Source organism: Nymphaea colorata, chromosome 5 (genome assembly GCF_008831285.2).
Source record: "Nymphaea colorata isolate Beijing-Zhang1983 chromosome 5, ASM883128v2, whole genome shotgun sequence".
NCBI classification, from domain to species: domain Eukaryota; kingdom Viridiplantae; phylum Streptophyta; class Magnoliopsida; order Nymphaeales; family Nymphaeaceae; genus Nymphaea; species Nymphaea colorata.
Genome location: NC_045142.1, coordinates 4,895,255 through 4,919,127, shown reverse-complemented (window position 1 = coordinate 4,919,127; position 23,873 = coordinate 4,895,255). Strand labels below are relative to the sequence as shown.

At 37.7% G+C, this 23,873-nt stretch overlaps 2 protein-coding genes across 2 annotated transcripts in view; both read left to right on the top strand.

Moving 5' to 3' along the window:
* Positions 1-12,790, top strand: part of LOC116254513 (uncharacterized protein At1g24485-like) — a 79,042-nt gene extending 66,252 nt beyond the window's left edge. The window contains exon 7 of the transcript XR_007573428.1: positions 12,781-12,790. The gene's annotated coding sequence lies outside the window, so the exon portion shown is untranslated. The remainder of the gene's footprint in view (positions 1-12,780) is intronic.
* LOC116254112 (probable LRR receptor-like serine/threonine-protein kinase PAM74) overlaps positions 6,703-23,873 on the top strand; it is a 29,181-nt gene continuing 12,010 nt past the window's right edge. The window contains exons 1-3 of the mRNA XM_050077884.1: positions 6,703-6,952; positions 7,237-7,765; positions 10,112-10,602. Of these exons, the coding sequence (XP_049933841.1) occupies positions 6,880-6,952; positions 7,237-7,765; positions 10,112-10,602 (1,093 nt within the window). The 5' untranslated portion in view covers positions 6,703-6,879. The remainder of the gene's footprint in view (positions 6,953-7,236; positions 7,766-10,111; positions 10,603-23,873) is intronic.

Here is a 23,873-nt window from a genome sequence, read left to right as displayed (position 1 = left end):
GATAAGTTCTTGAAGAAGCAGGTACTACTTAAGAAACAAAATTTTGGTGGACAAAACAGGAGCTACACAGAGTTATGCAAACAATGTTGGGTGTGTGGTTGTAAGTTTTTTCTTGGTTGAATTGGTCGTCCCCTACTCACTTTCCCGGAGGGCACACGAGATTTCCAATATTTTTCTGTCCCAAGTCATTGATGAGGATAATGGGGTCTATGCAAACAATGGTAAAGTCTTCTTAAAAATTTTTAAGATCAGATAACGACGTGACGTCTGAAATTTCACATACAACCCCACCACTTTCATCTAACTCCTAAATCATCAGCTTTCTTTTACTTAAATGGAAATTACTCTTGAAGTGGTGGGTGATTGGCCCCTCCAACCAAGAGTGTAAGATTTACAAAAGATAGCAATACAAACCCTCGAAGTAGTCCCTCTCAGTGGCGCAGAAACAAAGGGCATGTTGGGATGGCTTCAAAACAGAGCTTTGGAAAAATTACTTTTTTGAAGACGTTGTCAAAAATCATTTTTTTAATACTGGCCTTAGAGCATGTCATGTTGGTGAATGAAGCTTTTGATTTCACGCATATCCATTGATTGGTCGTCGTAGATGATCTGTATCCAATTCCAAATCGGAGACGGTACAAAAATTTCGGCTCGACTTTGGTCCTGGTTCTTCAACTGGACCGTTTCAAGGTGTAGCCCAATGCAATGTGGTCCTACCAGTGAAACTACCGTCAAATTTTCATACGGAACCCACAATGAATGCATTCAATACTCCGAGGACAGGTTGACATATTCGTGGGTGTGTGTATATATATTCGTGGGAGCTTTTCACCCCCAGTGTGTAATATTTATTTATTTATTTATTGTTTGGCCCCTCTAAGGAAAAATTTTTGTCTCCATGAATTTGGAAATTAATCATGAAATTAAGTTCATGGAAGTAAAAGTTAAGGAGGAAGGAAATGAAAGTAAAAGTTAAGCAAGAAGGAAAAGAGCTCTTATGTAATAAGTTAAGCACTAACTTTAGCAGTTGCAATAGCAAGTGTTGAAAGTATTTTAAGTTATAAATCTTTTTGAGTTAATAATGATTTAGTCACTTACATTGAGAGGAACACATTTGACAATATCAGTCATGAAGCAATCATGCATACGAGGCCATATGTAATTTTGTTCATGACTATAGTTTTTTTATTTGCTTTTTGAGGCCAAGTATAAATATGTTTATAACTGTAATCATTTGATTTACTTTTTGATGTCAATTGTAAATTCATTCAGTGGACTTTTTTGATGTCATTGACCAATTCTAATTTTGTCCATAATTATAATGACATGATTTGTTTGTTGAGATCAATTGTAAATTTGTTTATAACTATGATTATTTGCTTTATTTTTAAAATAACATATAATTTAATTTTGAATTTTTTTCACATATTATGTGCTAGTGCCCCACAACATAAAATTTTTGGCTCCGCCACTGGGTCTCACGTTCTCACCAGTCACCACCATGGCAGAGAGAAAGGATGCCATTTCGTAGCTGCCCTAATGGCCCTGGCCCTAACCCTTTCTCATTTGGTGAATGGTTGGGCACAATGGGCATGGAAAATTCCACTTGAACCGCTGTTCACTATGGAGCCCGACCCAATTCTGGCATGGGCAACACATGTCGTGGAGCTCCTTTCCAATGGGAACTTTAATAGGACTGGCCCACACAAACCCACACGTAGCTCCGTTACTAGGCTTATACACAATGATTATAGACTTTGGGCAGCTTCCCCTGTCTTGATGCAACCGTTGTCCACGACCCAATTGATGCCCAACCGGTCGGTGTGGTTGGCAGTTCCTCCATAGTCAATGCTGAAGAACACTGAAGGAAATTGACAAAGGAAACTCACCATTTAAGATATATAAAGGGCTCCATTGGAGCCGAATGTTTGAATTTCAATTTCCTTCAAAGGCCAAGCTAGCCAGCTAGCTGCTTCATCCAACTGGACCCTAGATACGATCCAATGGAGCGAAAAAACAGATCTGGATCTATCAAGGTTGGGTGTTGGTGTTGTATCCCAGATCAAGGTAAATTGGATCTTGAAACAAAGGGTGGAGGGGCAGACTCCAGAAAATGAGTCTCCTCGCACAACTACGTACTGATTCCATACTTTTTCTCAAGTTGCAATAGATTTTTCTTCTTTTCCTCTCTATGTAATGCATGCTATACTGTATTTCATGTCAGCAGTAGAACAACTGACTACACAGATGTCCAGTTGATGTTTTTCCCTAGAGGCATGCTTCTGTATGGCACGAAACGCAGTGACATGTTTTTAAGGTCTAGACCTTGTAAAGTCCAGTACTTAAGCTTGGGTTTGACTGAGATCATAATTTCGTGGAAATTTTTCCTTGCGCTTTTAAAAGGATGAATCATTTGAGTCACCTGATAATATGTGTTCATTTATCCTATACCAGGAGTCAGTAGCACAGAATTTTTTGTTTCATATATACCCCAGGTAGATTACGTTAAATAGGATCTCCTAGTCTATCTCGCCGTGCTCAACTACGTACCGGATAAGGAGCCTAAAGGCGTCGCCACCCCATAGACCTCAGATAAAGGAACAGACTCAAAAGCTCTTGCTGACCGAAAGATGAAAATTGAGATTCGAGTTAATATGAATTACAGAGCGCATGTTCAAAATAGGAACAAATAAGCATGTAATCGTTCTTCAACCTTTCCGCCGCACTGATTGTGGACCAAACACCGACGAACGATGACCGACAAACGGTGACCAACGGCGAGTGGGCGACGCCGACAGCAGCAGGTTTTCCATTTGTTAGTTTCTTCTTTTTTGATTTTTAGGGTTCCCAAATTCTGATATGCTTCAATGTTCTGGGATTTGTTCGTCTCTTTAGTTTCCTAAAATTGATGGCACATTCCTGAAATTTTCTGCTCCCTGTTCAACTGTTCCTACGGCCTCCATTTTCTGCCGCTTCATTTTCTGTATTTTATAGTCTGTGGTTGTAGCTGGTTTGATTTTGTATGTGCTTTGCATAGATGTATTTGTGTAGGGATTTTTCTCTTGCTGAAATGCTTATGCATTTTTTGTCCCTGTAAACAACAGAGGCCATCTACCTTATGCATCTTTGGTCTCTGTAAACAGGCATCTACCTTATGCATCTTTGCAGAGACGTATTTGTTTGAGCCGTTATATCTTGTTTTATTTTTTTAAAGTATATTTAACTTATTTGCATGTTTAATTATCTTTGTTATAGACTATGAAACTATGTATGTAGGAACTATATGAAAGAAACTTGATGTGATTATATCATTTTTTTTTTAATTTTTAATTTTTAATTAAAAATATATAATTATCTGTAATTATCCCATACCGTCATATCAAGATTTGTGAAAATGTCGTACCGGTCGTTCGCGGTGACATAGCTGCCTGTCCCCCTTGGTTCGGCCCTGCTCTCAAATGAACAAAGTAGTTAAAAAGTAGTCACTTTTTACGTGGAGATGACATTTCTAGTACCTTTTTTCCCAAAGAAGAGATAGAGGAGTTAATTAATCAATCAAGTAGTATATGATTTTTTAAGAACTTATCAAAGAAGAGAAGAGCTCTCCTCGTTGCTGATGTTTTTTTTCTTTGTTTTTTTTTTTTTTACTTCTACGGAATTAATTTGATGACCAATTTCCGAACTCATAATTTCAAAATTGCACACTGCCAAGGCGGAGACAAAAATTTTTCCTTGGAGAGGCCGGTCAATATTTTTGAAATGTTTACATGGACTAAACTTTATATGTCTATATCTTTACCGGGGCCAAATTAAAGTTTTTAAAAATTATAACTACTATTTTTTTTTTTTAGGAGCTATCAAGTGTTTGAAGATTAGGATCGAGGTTCTTTTCTTGTTCAATGTGTAGATGTAGAAAACGACCGACCACCAAACTCTTTACAACACTGGAGACGCCAGACAATGGAAGGGTGCTGTCTATTTGAGAACTAGCCTTCTCTTTGTGCGTGTGGACCTCCTAGGTCTTGTTGTCTTCTTCACAGCTTTCAATGAGACCGATGCCATTGTTTTGTCCTTTTTTTTAAATGACGAGGAAAGTTCTAAAGAACAGAGCAATGAATGCGAGTCAAATACAAAATTTTATAACAAATCAATGTTAACCCAGTTTATGCAAATGAGAAGACATCATCCGTATGGATGCATGATGGTTTCATCATCCCTGCTCATCACCTTCTGAAAGAACTAGGGCAATCTAAAGATTGTCTAGAAGAACAGAGCACAAAAATTCGAGCTTGAGATTGAAGCTTCGATTTGTATAAACCGCTTGCATGTTTCAGTTCGGAGCAAAGAAATGAGAAACCTTTCAAGGGCGTGCGCAGCAAACCGCCCAACTTCTTAATAAGTTGTTCATGTTATGAGCATCAAACAGATCAGAATCCCATATAACAGAATAACATGGAATGCTTGCAAAGAAGTTGGTGGCAGATTCTGTCATGAACTTGAAAACTTGCCATCAAAAGGATTAATGCAGGATTAGGTTTCGCTTGATACTTGACATTGCAGCACATTATTATTCACTTAAAAATATGAATAATGGCTGGAGGAGACCTTGACTTGGTTGTGCTCCGTCCTCCGGCGATGGACGACTTCGTTAGGAGACGCTGTTTTGACAGGGAAACGTGTCATTGACGTGGCAGTGCCCCGTCGACCAGGTGATGGACGGGCTCATGAGCAGGCGATCTTTCCGCTGTCAAGGCAGACAACTGACAAACTTGAGGCATTTTGGACATGATTTTGCTGATCTTGTACGCAAGAAAATGTGTTCTATTTAAAGAAAAGCACGAACACACATGCACACTGGCGCACGGATGAAGAAATTATCATGCACCCATGCAGACGATGACTTCTCATTTGCATAAGCTGGGTTATCATTAATTTGTTACAAAATTTTGTATTTCACTGACATTCATTGCTCTGTTCACCATCTTTGTTCTGTCAGTTGTGTGTCCATTGCCCTATAATTCTTTGCTAAACTTTCATCATCATTAAAAGAAAAGGGACAGAACAATGCCATCGATCGGTCTCATCACAGCTGTGAAGAAGACTACATGACCTTGGAAGCCCACACTCACAAATAGATAGAAGACTAGTTCTCAAATAGACATCATCTTCCATTGCCTGGTGTCTCCAATGTTGTGAAGGATTTGGTGGTCGATCGACTTCTACACCTACACGACCTGAACTTCGCCATCTGCTTGAAATTGTTGAGCAAGCAAAGAATCCTACTCTTCAGCCCCTTGATATCTCGGGAAAAACAAAATTTAGTAATTATAATTTTTTAAAACTTTTAATTTGGCCCCCATAAAAATATATAAACAAATAGTTTAGTCCCTGTAAAAATTTCAAAAAATACTGACCGGCCCCTCCAAGGAAAATTTTTGTCTCCGCCTTGGCAGTCTGCAATTTTAGAATTATGAGCTTGGAAATTGGTCATCATATTAATTCCGTAGAAGTAAAAAAAAAGCAAAGGAACAAGAAGATGCTCTTCATTGATAAGTTCTTAGATACTACTCAAGAAACAAACATTTGGTGGACATAAGGGGAGCTACGGTCGATTTAACTCTTCCATGTCTTCGTTGGAGGCAAAAAAAAAAAAGTACTAGGGATGTCATCTCCATGTAAAAAAGAATTATATACACGGGTGGGGAAGGGATGATGTAGTTGCTTTATCAAAAAGAGTTTGATGCCGCGTTTTCGGAAGTTGCTTTTAATTACTTTAGGGCATTTGAAATGAAGCCGGTGCACAAAAATTTGGTATACCAGCATATCAAAATGCTTCTATTTAATAGAAAAAATAAACTTTTTATGAAGGACAAAAAGAAAGAAAATCGAAAAAAATAACAAGACGTTAAAAGACATTTATTTTTTCAATAATTTCAGAAATATACTTTTTTTTTTTTCGTCTGGCGTATGTTTGTTGCCTGCACCGAGCAACTCACTCTCCATTTGAGAAGACCAAGTGTGTGTATACGTGCTTATTTGTTCCTATTTTGAACATGAGTTGGGTAATTCATATTAACTCAAATATCAATTTTCATGCGTTCGTATTTTCTAGTTCAAATAAACAAAGGTGAACCAGCTAGAAATTTTTTTGAAGTATGCATACTGCCATGAATTGAAAATATATGGCCGCAAATCTGCCTTTGATATGAAAATAAACAAAAAATTCTGAAGAATTTTCACGAAATGATGATCCCAGTCAAACCGAGTGCTTTAAGTACTGGGCTCTTCAAGGTCTAGACCTAGACTGGCGTGCAGATCAGGTCTAGACAAAGGCAATCTGGGTCAATTTATTTCATTAAGAAGAGATATTCTATGAACTTGAAGAATTTTTTTATGACCGTTGGCTTTCATCTAGTCATCTAGAATTGAATCCAAGATAGATGATCTTGGGATCGTGGTTCCCACCAGTATACGGATGAATTTTAATACCATGAATGCATTAAATACCCCAAACCGAAGGGGTCATGAGATGGATAACACAGCTCAGATGGGTGGTTCCCACGGCCAGTACTATCTTGTTGAACTTTCAAGCGGAAACTACAATGACAGATGATGAATAATCTTCAAATGGGGACTTCTGCTAAGGTTTCTTAATTACCTTCGAGTACTCTTTAAAAACATGTCACTGCGTTTCATGCCATACAGAAGCTTGCCTTTAGGGAAAAACATCATCTGGACATTGTGTAGTCAAGCTTGCCTCTAGGGAAAAACATCAACTGGACATCTGTGTAATCATTCATTGCAAAGAAGACGGTTGGTTCAGCTTCTGAAGTACTGTTTTGGGAGCGGATATCAGTATCGGTAGATCAACCTTTTAAGATGGCAGGATCCGTGGTCCTTTTTGCTGGCTTATGCATTGTGATCCAAATTTTCTCAGGATTTGCTGACAAGCGTACGTAATCGTTCCCCTGATCCCACCTAGGGATTGTTTTCTTTTATTGTTAACCCAGGAGTAAATATGCCCACATGTATAGGCCGCACAATCAGTGCTCTTAATTAGTTTAATTCCCCTAACCTTCAATTGGGAGCTCATTCGTGGCTGATCAATCAAAAAATCGATGGAGGCAGAATGATCACACACACAAGGATAGATTTTGATTTCAGTGAACTATGGAGCCATCCAGAATGAATGCCCTTCATAAATCATAACCCCTGAGTTTTCTTTATTTCCTCTAGTGTCCTTGAGCATCGATTGTGGAGATCCGACGGGTACGCGCACCGACGAGCTGGGCATCAACTGGATCGGCGACGGCAACTATATTAACACAGGGCAAACAGCGAAGGTCCAGGTTACCAATACATACTACCAAGAAGAAAAGACGCTCCGTTACTTTCCCTTCCAAAAGAAGAGCTGCTACCTGATACCAGGCGCGGCGAGGGGAATGAAGCACATGATAAGGGCATCCTTCTTCTATGGCAACTATGACAACAAGTCATCGCCACCTTCCTTCCATCTTCAATTTGATGGGAACTATTGGACCAGCGTGACCACTTCATTAGACACCTCCCTTTATTGGGAAGTGATATATGTACCCAAGAGAGACAACATCAGCGTCTGTGTTGCTCAGACGTTGCCCGACCAGATACCCTTCATCTCTGTTCTGGAAGTTAAGGAATTTGAGCCGGGCATGTATGAAACGAAGGGCACTGAAGATGTGCTTGTACTATGGAAGAGGAAAGCCTTCGGATCAAAAGACTTTGTTAGGTAAGAAGAAAAGTTAGACTTTCAACTTTTTTACTACTTTTTCTTTGTCAACCTTCCACAAAAAAGATTGCTCGTACTTTGAACATCCGGTATATATATATATATATATATATATATATATATATATATATATACACACACACTTAGCATTTCATATAATCAGTTCGGTGCACATAAGCCCGACGTAAAATGTTCAGAAAAGGACTTTTCATACTTTTTAATTTCCACTTCATAGAATGCAAGGTTTTGAAGCCAAAAAAAAAAAAAGTTATCAGAATTGGCCTGAATAAGCTCAATTAACTGTAACGTCCTTTTTAGATAAACTGAAACCTTCATATTTTTTTAGCGAGCTTTTTTATACTTTTTCATGTCTCCTATGAACCACTTCTGACGTTTTTGCCAATTCAAAGCCAATTCTGGTGAATCAATGATTCGGCGGATTCAAGGATTCGGTTTGCCAACCGATTTTCACATTGGACTTACCACTTTATTAACATCATAACTAGAAAAATACGTTTCACCTTCGATGTCATATATATATAGGGTTTTGACAGTTGTGTACTCTCGGCTGTTATGTTTCGTACATAATTAAAATGCTATTTTATGTTCAGCTAAAGATGGGAAATTGTCTTATGGTATATTATATATATATATATATATATATATATATATATATATATATAACTCAATGTAGCATCCAAACTAAAATTGTTTAAGAGAAAGATAGGATATGAGGCAGACCACTTTGTGGATGTTTTCATTTGAATCTAAAAACCATCACAAACACATATACACATAATACACACATATATATCAAAGTTGTATTTGGCTTCTAGCAATGTTAGCGTCATTGAGTAAAGTGATATATATATATATGTGTGTATCTACGTAAGAGAGAACCATGATTCTACTTTTTTGTTTACATCCTGAGGCATATAAAAAGATAAAATAAGCTACCTTTTTGTACTTTTCTTTATTTATTTTGTTATTTTAATTATTTTTTTCCAACAAACCTTTTCACCCCCCACCGGCCCCTCCTTCGCTCCACCTCCACCTGGCGAAGGAGAAAATCTCCCTTCCCTATCTGGCCAAGGAGAAAATCTCCCTTCCCTATCCTTCTCATCCACCAGTCAGGCTGGGGAGCATTGGGGGAATTATACCCCGACGCTGGACAACACCTGGGAAGGAGGAGGGAAGGGGGATTCCTTCCTCCGCCACCGTCCAGTGGCTCTCTCCCCTCCCAGGTGCCGTCCAATGGTGGTTTATCGTCTAGCAACACCTGACAGCTCCGCAATCAAGGGCAGCGCCTGGCCCTTGTTCTATGGCAAGTTGGAACTATGTTAGAAACCATTCAGGAAGATAGTAAAGGATTATGAAAAATTAAATAAAAAAAAAGTCTTAAATGTCTATTAATTTCTCGTTGTCTTTTTTTTAACCATTCATCTATTTTAGATGAACAGCTTTTGTTTAGGTGGCTGAGTTATTCTAGATAATCATCGTTAGTTATATATATATATATATATATATTGTATATATATATATAACCGCCAATCTTGGCATCATTGTTGACTTTGAAGTTCACTTATTTCTTTTTAATGTTCATTTTAACACATCCAAAATTAAGAGGGAAATAAATGATACCGTTCGTACTGTCGTTTTAGTGGCACCAAAATTCGCTTTTATATATATTGTGTTCGTGTATGTAGGATCATATTGTCAATTCCTTTCTTTAATTTCTTTCGATTGACTAATTTTAGTGTGGAGAGAATGATTGAAAAAGAAATAAATAGAAGAAGAGGAGGAAGAAGATGAAGAGTAGAAAAAGACATGCGTTGGAGTAAGAGAAAAAAATTTCATAACGGGCACGCAAACAAAGGAATCAGTCTTCTAATACAATAACGCTTCTTCGAAAATCCAAGTCTAGCCCTGGTTGTCAATAAGTCCTTTTCTTCTACAAAAGTTTGATGAGGAACCGATGCTTGGAGATGCTAATCTATCCATTTTGGATTGAATATCCGGCCGAACTGTTTTGAAAAAATCGAATATAAAAAAGTAATATTTAATTAAGAGATTCAGTCTCAAGTAAATATTCAACATCCCTTGCCCTTACAATGCCCACTTTGAAAGTCAACAGCATTAGGTTTAAAATTGAGATTGAGATGCGTGCTCAAGTATCATATTTGAGTTTGTTTCGGATTTTAAAATTAGGTTTTGGATTCAATTCAGATAATAACTTTTTTTTCTCTTTCGGATTCCAATCTGAATTCAAACCTGAATATTGGATATTTTCAAGAAGCCGTAATAATTAAGAGCATCTTATTCTGATGGAGGGGCTTTTGTTGGCAGGTACCCTGATGACCCTTATGATCGTTATTGGCATCCTAGTGGTGAGATCGACGGCGTCGTGAGTGTGGCTAGAGATAACATGAGCTTCAACAAAAACTTCACGGATATTCCGGGACTGGCATTAGCCCACGCCATAACACCAGCGTCGAGCAATGCGACGACTCTGATAGTGCCATCGTTGGAGATGGGTTTGGGAAATGATACATATTACTACGTTTTCTATTTCATGGAAGTGTTGGAGGCAGCTTATCAAAACAAGAGCAGGTCATTCGATTTCCTGGTTGATGGCATCAAGCAGAACGATGATCCAATCATCCCTCCTTATCGGTCATATGTGACCGACTATAATTCTCGTGGTCGTAACCTGAGTGGTGAATCGGTCATTTCCATGGTCAACACACCAGATGCATCCCTTCCTCCCATCCTCAACGCCATGGAACTTTTTGAATTGATCAAGAGCGGACTTGCAAAAGGAACCAACGAAAATGATGGTATCTCTCTCTCTCTCTCTCTCTCTCTCCTCTCCGTCGTCTGTCGGTTTGTTGTTTCCTTCCAACTTTCTGTTGGGCCTGACTATTGATTTCTAAGATTGAGATAACCACTTTCTCTCTCTCACACACACGCACACACACCTATATATGGAATTGTGACAGTGTAACAGACATGTGGCACTTTAAGAATCGTCAATTATATTTATCAGCCAACCCATAACTAGTCTGCATGTATAATTTTGTAAGCACTTAGTAAGCAGTTTGATCTGCTTAATTTTGATTAATGTGGATTCATGAGTAACCTTGCACTTCAAAATCTAAGTTGAAGCTGTTATGAAACTTTGTCAACCGTCAACAATAGTTGATAGTTACTTTGCCTAGTCCTTATATTTATGTAGTTCGCACACGGACTACAACCCGAATTCTACTGTTTATGGGCCGACGCCCAAGCTTACACCGTGATGTTGTGACTTATTAGTTGCTGCAGATGAAATAACATTGTTGTAGTGTAGATACTTGTCACGAGTCAATCTTTTCACAATCCTTTTTTACGTATGCTTCATAATGTTCTAACGTATCCATATTTATATATATATATTATTATTATTTTTATGTGTGGTTCGTAAGGTTTTAGCCTAAATATAACGATATAAATAGATACAAAAATATAAACATGAGAGGGAGAGGGAGAGAGAGATGTTCTGGCCCACTATTCAAGAGACTCCGGCCCACTTTTGAGGTAGATGTCATGGCACAATGCTTATACAAACTCTGATTCTTTTATTTCTTTAATTTTAATTAATATTTTTTGCGCTTGTACGAGTGGCTGGCATCTAATGCATTCTCACTTCAGGAAAGGTGAGGTATACAATTCTTTCCCATTATTGCTTTGGTCCATGCCACTTTCAAAAGTAGGAGAAAGGAAGATGTAAAAGGATTTATTTTTTTCTTCCTAACAAATTATTGCTTCTAGATAATTGCAAAAAGTTTATACGCTTTTCTACATTCATGAAATTGCGGTGAAAATGCACAAGATCCGTTTACCAATTTTTTTGAAATTGGTTTGCAGTGAAGGCGTTGAAGGTGTTGTAGGGTTCATATCAAAAACTTCAATCTTGGGCAGGTGATCCATGTCTTCCCCAAGGATTCACTTGGGACTGGCTCAACTGCAGCACTGACGATCCACCACGAGTGACTGAACTGTGAGTACATAACTATAGGATACAAATCTTTTTTGCCTTCTAACTCATGCAAGAATAATATGTTTGATCATAAAGGAAATATTTTATGTATTTTTTTAATTTGACTTGGCTTTGTTAGTCGTCTTAATGGTTTAGGCTTGAACGGCACCCTTCCAGACTTCAGCGGCCTGACTGCGCTTGAGATAATGTGCGTAGAACACAGTCATGCTAATTGGATTCTAGCTTGCTTAATTAATTAGATGGAGTTTCACTGATCAGTGTCAACTTTGATCTTGCAGTGACTTGAGTAACAACAGCTTGAGTGGACATATCCCAGAGTTCTTGGGAACATTTCCTCACTTGAAAGAGCTGTGAGTTTATTACACGGAAAAAAATAAAGGAAAAAGATTCAATAATTGGTCAAAGCCAATTCGTCTGAAACTTAAAATTGTCTCTTCATCAGTTCGAGTCCAAACAGCATGTTATCACAAAAAGCTTCAATTCGTTACTGCTTTCTCCCAACCTATACTGTGTTGCTTTCTTTAGTTCTAGTAACAAATAAGAGGGCTTCTAAGTGGATTCGGGCAAGCAATGGATGAAATACTGTCTCCCTGAAATAAGATGAAAATATCCTTCATGAGAAAAGTTAAAGACCCCTTTTGAAATGAGAGAAAACAAAGTGAGAAGAAGTTGTGGACCAAACCCCATGGCAAAGCCCGATATGTTTGGTTGAGGGCAATAACTGTTTACTTTAGGAACATTTTATATGTAGATATGCAAAAAATTGTGTTTAATCAAATGAATTTTTATTAGACTGTATAGACAATTGCCCACACATGCTCACATGTAGTTTCGCGCCTACCTGAAGCCCCACTCACCATCCTATCTCCTAACCTGGTCTTAATGTTTGTTTGTTCAATCGTACAGTGTGAATATGCAAGTTTGCTTACTGAACAATTGGACTTAGTATAATAGAATTCCATTTGGCTCGCTGCAGGAACCTGGCATACAATAATTTCACGGGATCCTTACCGGCATCAGTGGCAGGCAATAAAAAAATAAAACTAACGTAAGTGACACAGCATGGTGATCAGCATATCTTTTTGTGTGTGTGTGCCTGTGAGAGAGAGAGAGAGAAGCATGCCTTGGTTGGTCGGATCCCATCAAATACTAAATGCAAACTAAAGATATGGTTTTTGTAACTTGGGTATTCCATACATGGCATGGCAAAGTAAAAGGTTGATATCTGTAGTTGGGTAATGGTATTTCATCCATATATAGCACCGGATGAGTCTTTTTAATTATCTCCATTTTCCAGTATAACAGGAAACAACATCACCGAAGGCAATCCAAGTCCGCCACCAACAAATGGCAATCCAATTCCACCACCAACGACTGCCAATCAAAGTCTGCAACCAACCAATGGCAATTCAAGTCCGCTGCCAACCAATGGCAAAGAAAATATGAAGCCGATCATCGTTGGAGCACCAGTCGGCTTGGTCATTTTACTTCACATGCTAATTGGCTAGCTGTGTCGTCTGTGCACACCTTTGAAGTCAACATCCCAAGCCATCGCCAGCTGACGTTGTGATCGAGAATAAAGTATTTTAGTTATTTCATTCCTGAAGTGGCCTCAATAGGTTCCATGTTATTTGGTGGCTAATAGTAAGCTACCTTAGCTTTCTAGCTTCGTCAAGCATAAAGGCCAAGCCGCATCCCCATGAAAGACAGCAAAAGCATTCTTGCTCTATAAATAATAATACTTGCTACTACATAAATTTTTTCTTAGCATGAAAGCTGTTGTACACCTTTTGCATGTCATCTGCGGTTGGTTGATTGCATAGGTGTGTTATATCTGTCATTCTAGAGTTCAGTTGACCCATGGATGTGTTTTTAGGTCTTTAAGTGAATCCATTGCATGTGAATCTCACTCAAGCTCTTAAAGATAGCATATACAATTCATACAGGATTCGTGTTGTTGATATGCAACCTCCTCCTTCACATAATTAGGTTGAGACAACAGGCTTCAATTGCCTCCAGAATATTATTGCATTGCATTCATCAGTCACATAGAAAAGTAATGAGCTCGAACCTGATTCCTATTGAAAACGGCCATCTAGAAATGATCTGTTAACCGTGCCCTATGGCCACCAACATGAACAAATCCACGTTTGCCTATATATGTGTTTCTTTATGGCAGATGATAACCGATCCACATGCGGATCTTTAACCCCCATGTAGGTGACTAACGGTAATTAAGTGGATATGGAAGGAGATCTAGCTTCAGATGTTGTTTGAAACAATGTCATATATGGGTGTGTTTTGTGGGTGCTAAAATGCTAGTGCGGGTGCAGGTGCCAGTGCAGCACATCCAAAAAAAGTTGGATGTTGGTGGTGCCGTGAAAGTATACATTTTTATTTTATTTATACAAAAATGTATAATTATATGGTAGTTCCTAAGCTTTATTTGTCCAACTCTTTTCTTTAACTTTACTTATTATAATAAAGATTTATAAAAAGACTATTTTAGTCCAAAATTTTAAAGGTGACGATCCTTTCTAAAATATTATACATACATATATTATATATTTCTCTGTCTTTTTGGTTGAAAAAATGAAATTTTAGACAAAAGTCATTTTAATTCCATTGCGACATATTCGGAGGTGTAGGGTCGCCCTCCCTTTTATTCAAACAAATCAATGAAAAGAAACAATCATAACAAAAAAAAAAATCACAATTATGCATTGAAGCTTAAATTGTCAAGCCATGCAGATAGAAGAAAAATTAAGGGACATCCCCGATTCTAAAATTGTTCAAACTAGCCGGTTTATAAGCCAGCTCAAGCAAATTCTCAGGAGGATTACAATTCTTGAAAAAATAGCATCTAGGAAAACTATTAAACTCTGAACAAGCCTACCCTTACATGAATGAATCTGGACGGGACGTCTTAGGCGCTGTTCGCCATTGCCAAGCTCCACAGATTAGGCATACCATCTATGCTTACCTTCAGCCAAACGTTTCCCCATTATTCCTCCTTGATGCTCATTTCCACTCATTGCAAAACTAACTAATTGATGCTATCACCTCAAATTTTTCATATTTTTCATAAAGACTATATTCGATATATTCAGACAGATTTCAGTAACTTTAATCGGTTTCACACGGACAGCATATTCGGATCAAATTTCAGACGTTCGGCTCAAGCTCAATCCAAAAGCTAACCTTTAGATCCATATCTAAATCCAAATCTCTGTTCTAGGCCCAAAACATATGCCTATATCCATATCCAAATCTAAATCTCGACTTTTGATCTAAAACAGATTTCTATATCCATATCCAAATCCAAATCTCAACCCTAGATCCAAAACAAACCTCTAGATCCACAACCAAATGCAAATCTCTGCCCTAAATCTGAAACGGATGCTTTGATACATATCTGAATCCAAATTCAAGGTTTAGATAAAAAATCCAACCTTAGATTGAGATCTGAATCCAAATCTTGGCTCTAGATCCAAATATTACATCCTAATCTGAAATACAAAGCCACAGTCCATAATTGAACCCGAAAAATCAAGCCCAAATGAGGAAAATAAATCCAAACGGTTGATCTTAGGCCCAAATTAGATCCAAATCAAAAATTTCAATTAAAAATCCAAAATCGAGGCCAAAATACCAATTTCTAACACTATTTTGGGCCTCGCGTGCATGAGCCACTCCTTTGCTTTTCAACTCAATCTCACGTCAAAAATTTTAAAATGGGCTTAGAGCTGCCGAAAGTGAAGACGACCTATTTTAAACAAAAAAGACCATTTTGCAACTTGAAAAATATATTTTAAAAATATAAAATTTTAATTTTCTTTTTTATTGGGAACCCACTGAAAGGGGACAAGGAGGCAAGAGCCACCCTAAGTGGCAAAACAACCTCTTTGCGCATGGCCTTGTCTTGCGCTCTGAACATGGAACACGGCAGCACCAAGGGGGAGGCTTTGGTCCTACTGGGTGGGCACTTGCCCAACCAACACCCTCCAAAGAGTTTTTGTAGGGTTAGGGGCCCATCTCATTTGGTCAAGACCTATGAAATAAAAAAATTTTAAAATAGTTCAAAAAATTTTGAAATTCGCATGAAAACTTTGTGAAGTTCAAAAAAATTTAAATTTTGTGTTTTGGCTTTAAAATCCTGTATAAATACTTCTCAAATCTTCATTCTTGGATATCAGCTAACTCTTGGAGAACTTTTAGAGTTTTTCTACTTGAAGTTTAGAAGTTTTCCCTTAACTCTCTCCATTTCTTTACTCTTCACTCTCTCTTCTTGTCTTCTTCTCCTTCTTCATCAACCTTGGGTGTTAGGAGCTTCTTCAATCTTCATTATTCAAGGAAGCACGAGGCAAAGCTTTGGAGAGCTTCATCAACACATTGAAGTCCCATTTAAAAGGCTTGGTGATAACCCTAGGTAGTAGCTTTGTCTTTCTTCAACTACTCTATTTAGACGTATGTAGTCAGCCTCCATTCATTTTCCCCTTCGTCATCTTCCCATGGTCGTGCAAAAGAACTCTAAAATCTTCTCTTCAAAGTCAAGAGCCACTCTTAAGTGCACCGGGAGCATAAGCAAGGTGAAATAAATTTTCATTTTTTTTTCTAGGTCCGAAGTATGTTTCTTTCTTTTCTTTTCTCACTGATTGTGTGCATTGTGTATGTTTTATGATAATATTCATGCATAGTTGATTGTTTTTTCAATGACTATGTGAATGAATCGTAAGGTTGAGAGCTTGGGATGAGATTTTTTTTCTATCGCATTAATTGTTAAGGTTGGAACTTGTTCAACTCGAACAAACCCCTACAAATAAGGGTGAACAACGAGTCGAGCTACTTGAGCTCGACTCGTTAAAGCTCGGCTCTTGAACGAGTTCGAGCCGAGTCATTTGCTTACCAAGTCAAGCTCGAGTTCATGAGTTGATTCGTTCAAATAATCGAGTTGAATTTGAGCTCAACACGTAACTGCCTAGTTGAGTTTGAGACTTAATCGAGTTTGTCGAGCATTAATCAATTCGATATATTCAAATGAGTTCAGAAGTCTGTCGAGCCTTAATCAGGTTGAGCTCATGCTCAACACGTAATGATGAATATCAATTCAATTTAAAGGAGTTTATCAAACCTTAATCGAGTTGAGCTCGAGCTCGAGCTAAAAACGTAACAATGAATATCAATTCTTTTCAAAACGAGTTTGTCGAGCCTTAATCGAGCCAAGTTGGAGCTCAACACTTAACTGCCGAGTTGAGCTCGAACTGCTTCTATCGAGCTATTCTCGAGCTCGAGGTTTCATTAGTGGATCGGAGCTTGAGCTGACTGAACTCAGGCTTGACTCGGCTCGTGTTCACCCCTACCTACGAATAAGTATATGATAAAATGTAATTTCATGATACTCCTACACTTAGTATTGATTAGTTTTCTTTTATTAATCACCCAATTAGCAATCCCAAAAATAGTACTTTTATCTTATTAACATGTTATTTCACTTATAGTTGATTATCTCCTTTACCCAATGGTAAGTTTCCTTGTAGTAGATAAAAGTAAAAATGACTTTTATCTTTATGAACATATATAAATATGTTTTGAGCCTCGTTTTTAATAAGGATTTTGAAAGTATAACCTCATCCAAAGAGAAAATGGTGACTTAGCCAAAGTTCTTTCATGAGCCAAGTTTCTCTCTGACCTACAGAAAAAGATTGAAATAGAAATCATAAAAATTGTCTATATATATATATTTGTGTGTGTACCCCTCTTTTAAAATCTCATGCTCTATCTTTCTCTCTCCACTTAACTCTGCAATATCTCTTTTATTTTTTTCTTTTGTCCATTCCAAGTGATCAGAAAAGAAAGAAATGGTTGATATATTGAAGATAATTACATATTTACAAAATACTGTTTCAATTCATCCTAGGTTCCTCCATTATGTCTCTCTTTGATTTTAAAATCTTTCTTTTATGAATTTTCATATTACATATATAGAGTGATGAATGATGGCTCTGAATATTCTTTTGTCCATTCCAAGTGATCAGAAAAGAAAGAAATGGTTGATATATTGAAGATAATTATATATTTACAAAATACTGTTTCAATTCATCCTAGGTTCCTCCATTATGTCTCTCTTTGATTTTAAAATCTTTCTTTTATGAATTTTCATATTACATATATAGAGTGATGAATGATGGCTCTAGATATTCAGAGTGACCATTCAATTTTCATATATATATATATATATATATATATATATATATATATATATATATATATATATATATATATATATATATATCTCATTTTTAAAATCTCTTTTTTGATATCTCTTTATTTTTATCTTAAAAACCCTCTTTTATAAGTTTTCAAGTATATATATATATACACACACTTCTCTAAAATATCTTTTCTATCTCTCTTTCTTTTTTCAACTAAAAAAAATCTTTCTTTTAAATTTATTTTTCTATCTCTCTCGTTCCCAGCTTTTGGGTTACTTTTTAACTCTATGACTGGGCAACTCTACCATATATATATATATACATATATATAGAGAGAGAGAGAGAGCGAGAGAGAGAGAGAGATATTTTCTAATATGTTGACACTAAAAGGCTAGGCTGCATGATTCGTAATGTTTTCTACTTTTTAATTCATTTATTATATTAAAATACTATTATTATTACCAAGTTATCATTTAACTATCTTCCAGGGTTAACTAATTACAGGGTCATGTTTTTTTTCCTTGTATTTTATTTTTAAATTTTAGATCGAAGGCCTGTATTCTAAACAATTTCATGCGCAAATGATTCCGATTTCGATTCGATTCAGCCTATTGTTAATTCTAAGCTTACGAAATTGATTCAGAAAAAGTGATGTGCATATTTTGGTAAATTAAAAGTGGAAACATGACCCAACCTGGACTTTATCTAGATAATAGCCAATGGTTGGTAGACCGTAAGGACATTAACCACCGGCTTTGTGTGTGTGTGTGTGTTTTTTCTTTTTGGAAACAGAAATACTCGATGAACTTTATAAATCTATAAAGCTGCAACAATTATGCTACAATACAGATGGTTCAACTTCGTGGAAACCACAGCAAATCTCAAGGGAGTCCCTTTATAAAGAAATGAGTCACCATGCCAAAAGCATAGGAATGTTAGGCGCAAGCGTGCATGGCCATGCGTACCAGCGCTTTTATGTGTGTTCGTTTTTTTCTTTAAATAAAACACATGTTCTTGCGTACAAAATCAGCAAAATCATGTCCAAAATGCCTCAAGTTTTGTGTTATGTCATGACACTCCCAAATTGTTTGAAGAAGGAGAATACTTTTCGCGTTTCTCCTCTTCCGGTTAAAAGAAAGTTGTCAGTTGTCTGCCTTGACAGCGAAAAGATCGCCTGCTCATGAGCCCGTCGATCACCTGGTCGACGGGGCACTGCCACGTCAATATCACGTTTCCCTGTCAAAACAGCGTCTGCTAACGAAGTCGTCCATCGCCGGAGGACGGAGCACAACCAAGTCAAGGTCTCTTCCAGCCATTATTGATATTCTTCAAGTGATTATTAATGTGCTGCAATGTCAAGTATCAAGTGAAACCTAATCCAGCATTAACCCTTTTGATCACAAGTTTTCAAGTTCCTGACAGAATCTGCCTGCAACTTCTTTGCTAGCATTCCACGTTATTCTGTTATATGATCTGTTTGATGCTCATAACATGAACAAACTTATTAAGGAGTTGGGCAGTTTGCTGCGCACGCCCTTGAAAGGTTTCCCATTTCTCTGCTCTGAACTGAAATATGCAAGCGGTTTATCTAAATCGAAGCTTCAATGTCAAGTTCGAACTTTTGTTCTCTGTTCTGCAAGACAATCATTAGATTGTCCTACTTCTTTCAGAAGGTGATGAGCAGGGATGATGAAACTATCATGCATCCATACGGATGATGACTTCTCATTTGCAAAAACTGGATTATCATATTTTGTTATAAAATTTTGTATTTGACTCTCATTCATTGCTTTATTCTTTAGAACCTTCCTCATCAGTTAAGAAAAAGGGCAAAACAATTGATTCGGTCTCATTGACAGCTGTGAAGAAGACAACAAGACCTTAGAGGTCCACACGCACAAAGAGAAGACTATTTCTCAAATAGGAAGCACCTTCCATTGTCTTCCGTCTCCAATAAGGGTTTGGTGGTCGGTCGTTTTCTACATCTACACAACCCGACCTTCCCCATCTGGTTGAAATTATTGAACAAGAAAAGAACCTCAATCCTAATCTTCAGCCACTTGATAGCGAGGCATCAGTGGATACAGAGGAAGGGAGATCTGACGTTTGGTTTTGACTCCATCACTCTGCCAATACTTCTGTCCGGGCGGTCCTTCTACCCTGGTATCCCATTTCCATCGGCCTTTGCTCTCGGGAAAACAAAATTTAGTAATCATGCCCCGGTAAAGATATAGAAAAATAAAGTTTAGTCCATGTAAAATTTCATTAGTTTAACCGGCCTCTCAAAGGAAAAATTTTTGTCTCCACCTTCGCAGTGTGCAATTTTGAAATTATGAGTTTGGAAATTGGTCATCAAATTATTTCATGGAAGTACAATAAAAAAAAAAGAAAAAAACATCAGCAACGAGAAGAGCTTTTCTCTTCTTTGATAAGCTTTTAAAGAATCATGTACTGATTGGTTAACTCTTCCATCTCTTCCTTGGAGAAAAAAGGTACTAGGGATGTCATCTGCATGTAAAAAGTTTCTACACGGTTGGAAGGGATTTGATATAGTCGCTTTATCGACGAGAGTTTGATGTGCGTCCTTTTAATTCTTTTAAACAATTAGAGCAGGGAGAGCCAAGGGCTATGCATCTTCAACTGGATAAATTCACTTATTTCACATAAAATTTTAACTGTACATATTTCATTTATTTTCTATAGAAATTTTTAAATTGAAATTTTGAAAATTGATATTTCAACTCCAATCAAAATTTTGAGAGGAACATAAATTGCTATACAGCCATAAAAATAAAGCAAAACATATATTGAGGGCTCAAAATCGAGTACGTGGGTCTACTGAATATCGTCTTTCAAGCTGGAAATGAAAGTTGCTTCTGACAAAATATTTTCCTCACGTGTTTACCGCTCGGTTGGTAAATAATGGTAAAAATATTATTTTAAAGTCCGACAATCAGTGCCGCGGAAAGGAGCGACGCCATTGAAGAACAATTACATGATTATTGGTTCCTATTTTGGACATGAGTTGGGTAATTCATATTAACTCAAATCTCAATTTTCATGGCTGATATTTTCTAGTTCAAAAAAACACAGGTCAACTAGCTACAAATTATTTAAAGTAAGCATACTGCAGTAAATTGAAAATATATATCGCCGTAAATCTGGCTCTGATATGAACCAACAGCTACGTACGTAGTTGAGAACAACTAGATAGACTACAAGATCCTATTTATCGTAATCTAACTGGGATATATATGAAACAAAAAATTCTGTTCCTCTGACTCCGGGTCCAGGATATCATCAATGCTTCATCCTTTTAATAGCGCAAGGAAAAATTTCCACGAAATGATGATCTCAGTCAAAGCCAAGCTTAAGTACTGGACTCTGCAAGGTCTAGACAGGCGAGCAAATCAGGTCCAGACGAGGCTATCTGGGTTATTTTATTTCAGTCACAAGAGATATGTTATTACCTTGATTTGGGGAGAAGGAGGTTGGATCAGCTTCTGAATTGTGTTCTGATCGTGGAGACTTGTACGGTAGATCATCCTTTTAAAATGGCAACATACCTGGTCCTTCTTGCCTGCTTATGCGTTGGGATCCAAATTTTCTCCGGATTTGCTGATAAACGTAAGCGTTCTCATGATCTCACCTCCGGCTAGTTTTCATTATCCGTCAATCAAGGAATAACACACATATCCACAGGCAGCGTAGGCATAATTAGTGCTCTTAGTTACCCCTGCTCCAGTAACAACAAGAAGCACAACCTTCAATTGGGAGCTTAACTGGTGAGTTTCCTTTGTTAATTTCCTTCAGTGTTCTTGAGCATTGACTGTGGAGGAACTGCCAACCACACCGACCGGTTGGGCATCAATTGGGTCGTCGACGACGGTTACATCAAGACAAGGGAAGCTACCCAAGTCCGGAATCGTGGTGGATACGACCCAGAGTTCAACAGCCTCCGTTACTTTTCCGCCCAAAAGAAGAGTTGCTACGTCATCCCAGGCGTGGCGACGGGAAGGAAACACATGGTTCGAGCATCCTTCTTCTACGGCAACTACGATGGGAAGTCATCGTCGCCATCCTTCGATCTTCAATTCGATGGCAACTATTGGGTGGACGTCGTCACTTCATCCAGCGAGTCCTACTATCGTGAAGTAATATATGCGCCCAACAAAAACAAGATCAGCGTCTGTGTTGCTTGGACGTCGCCTGACCAGATACCCTTCATCTTCACTCTCGTGGTTAGGGAACTGGAGACGGGCATGTATGAAACGAATGGCACAGAAAAGGAACAGGGCGGCCTTCGGAGCGAAGGACTTTGTCAGGTAAGATGAAAAGATGTATACGTGAACTTTGTTGTCGTTTGAAAATAGACATTTTAGAAATTCACATTTTTATCCCAGCTTTTTTGCCTTCTTATGTAAAGGCCTTTAGCTTTAGCATAAGAGGGGCACCTGGTCATTTTGCACTCATGCACAAAAGTTTGTTGAAGCGCACATATCCATGCTTAAGCTTGATTTACAGTGTTTGATAGATACAAAAGTCACGTGCATACTTAGTTAATTAGGTCCCCTTTACCAATACAGCATAACATATGGGGATATGCTGGGTAATTTTTGGATGGAGCCGATTCAAATGAGTTATATTCACCTGATTTAGCTTACCTGTAACACATTTTTCATTCTTTTTCTATCGGTGATTGGTCATTAAATGTACTATATTTATTTATATTACATTTTACTTTAATTTTAACTTTTTACGGAATACACATATATATACTCCACTACATTAATTTTTTGTATCTTTTTTTTTTAATTGTTGTGCATATGCCGGTATAACACCAAGGCTCTCAAGGGTTAAACTTACTTGGGGTGAGGCATTTTCCCTGAAGGGTATTTTTAGAAAGTATTTTCATCTTTGCTTTATGAAAGTCGGCTGGGTGGTCTTTGTATATTGAAGAAAGAACAAAAGAATACGTTATTATTTAAAATGAGAGGGCATAATATTGCAAGGCCTTTAACACTAAAGCTGCACAGCGAGTCTAGCAAGCTCGCTTGACTTAAACTTGTCCATCAAAACTTGATTCAACTCGAGTGGAGATCGAGTCCAAATGTATGCAAGAAAAGTTAAACAAGTTGATTTTGAGTTATACAAACTCAACTCATTTAAGCTCGACTCAACTCCACTAGATCCGATTACGTATTGAATATTGTTGAAATATAATGTGACAATAGTTAAACGAGTAACAACTAAATGCGTTAATCGAATTGAACGAGTAAAAAGACACAATGTAAACTTAACAGAAACGAATTAAGGAACGCTAGTCGATGTATCAAGCTCAGCTTACTCGAGTTCAAGCCGAGCTCGAGTTTTTTTAGTTGATCAGTCGAGTGGAACTGACTCAGATTGGGCACGTCTGCAGCCTTACCTAACACCAAGAATAGTCTCCTAATAAATCATCCAGGAGATGGATTCACAAGAAAGAAAATCGTCACCAACACGGATATTCCGCATATGATGATCTGCAATCTGAACTGGCACACCGATGCGTTCACCAGCTAACCAGCTTCGCACCCAATTTCAAAAAAAAAAAGTTAGATTTCACAAAAAGCAGATCCTCACCTGCATCGATTTACAAGAGAAGAGAGCATAGGCCACTTTACCTCCATCCCTCTACCAACCTGCACATCCTGACCATACAGGAACTTCCTCACAACCAGTCCCTCCTTCAGGCTTCAACGCACAGGAAGCATCCACCGACCCGTCCTACTTCAAGAACATTTCCACACAATATTGTCACACACCAAACTTCGCGCCTCTAACAGATCCACCGCCATCTTTATGCCTTTTTTTTCTT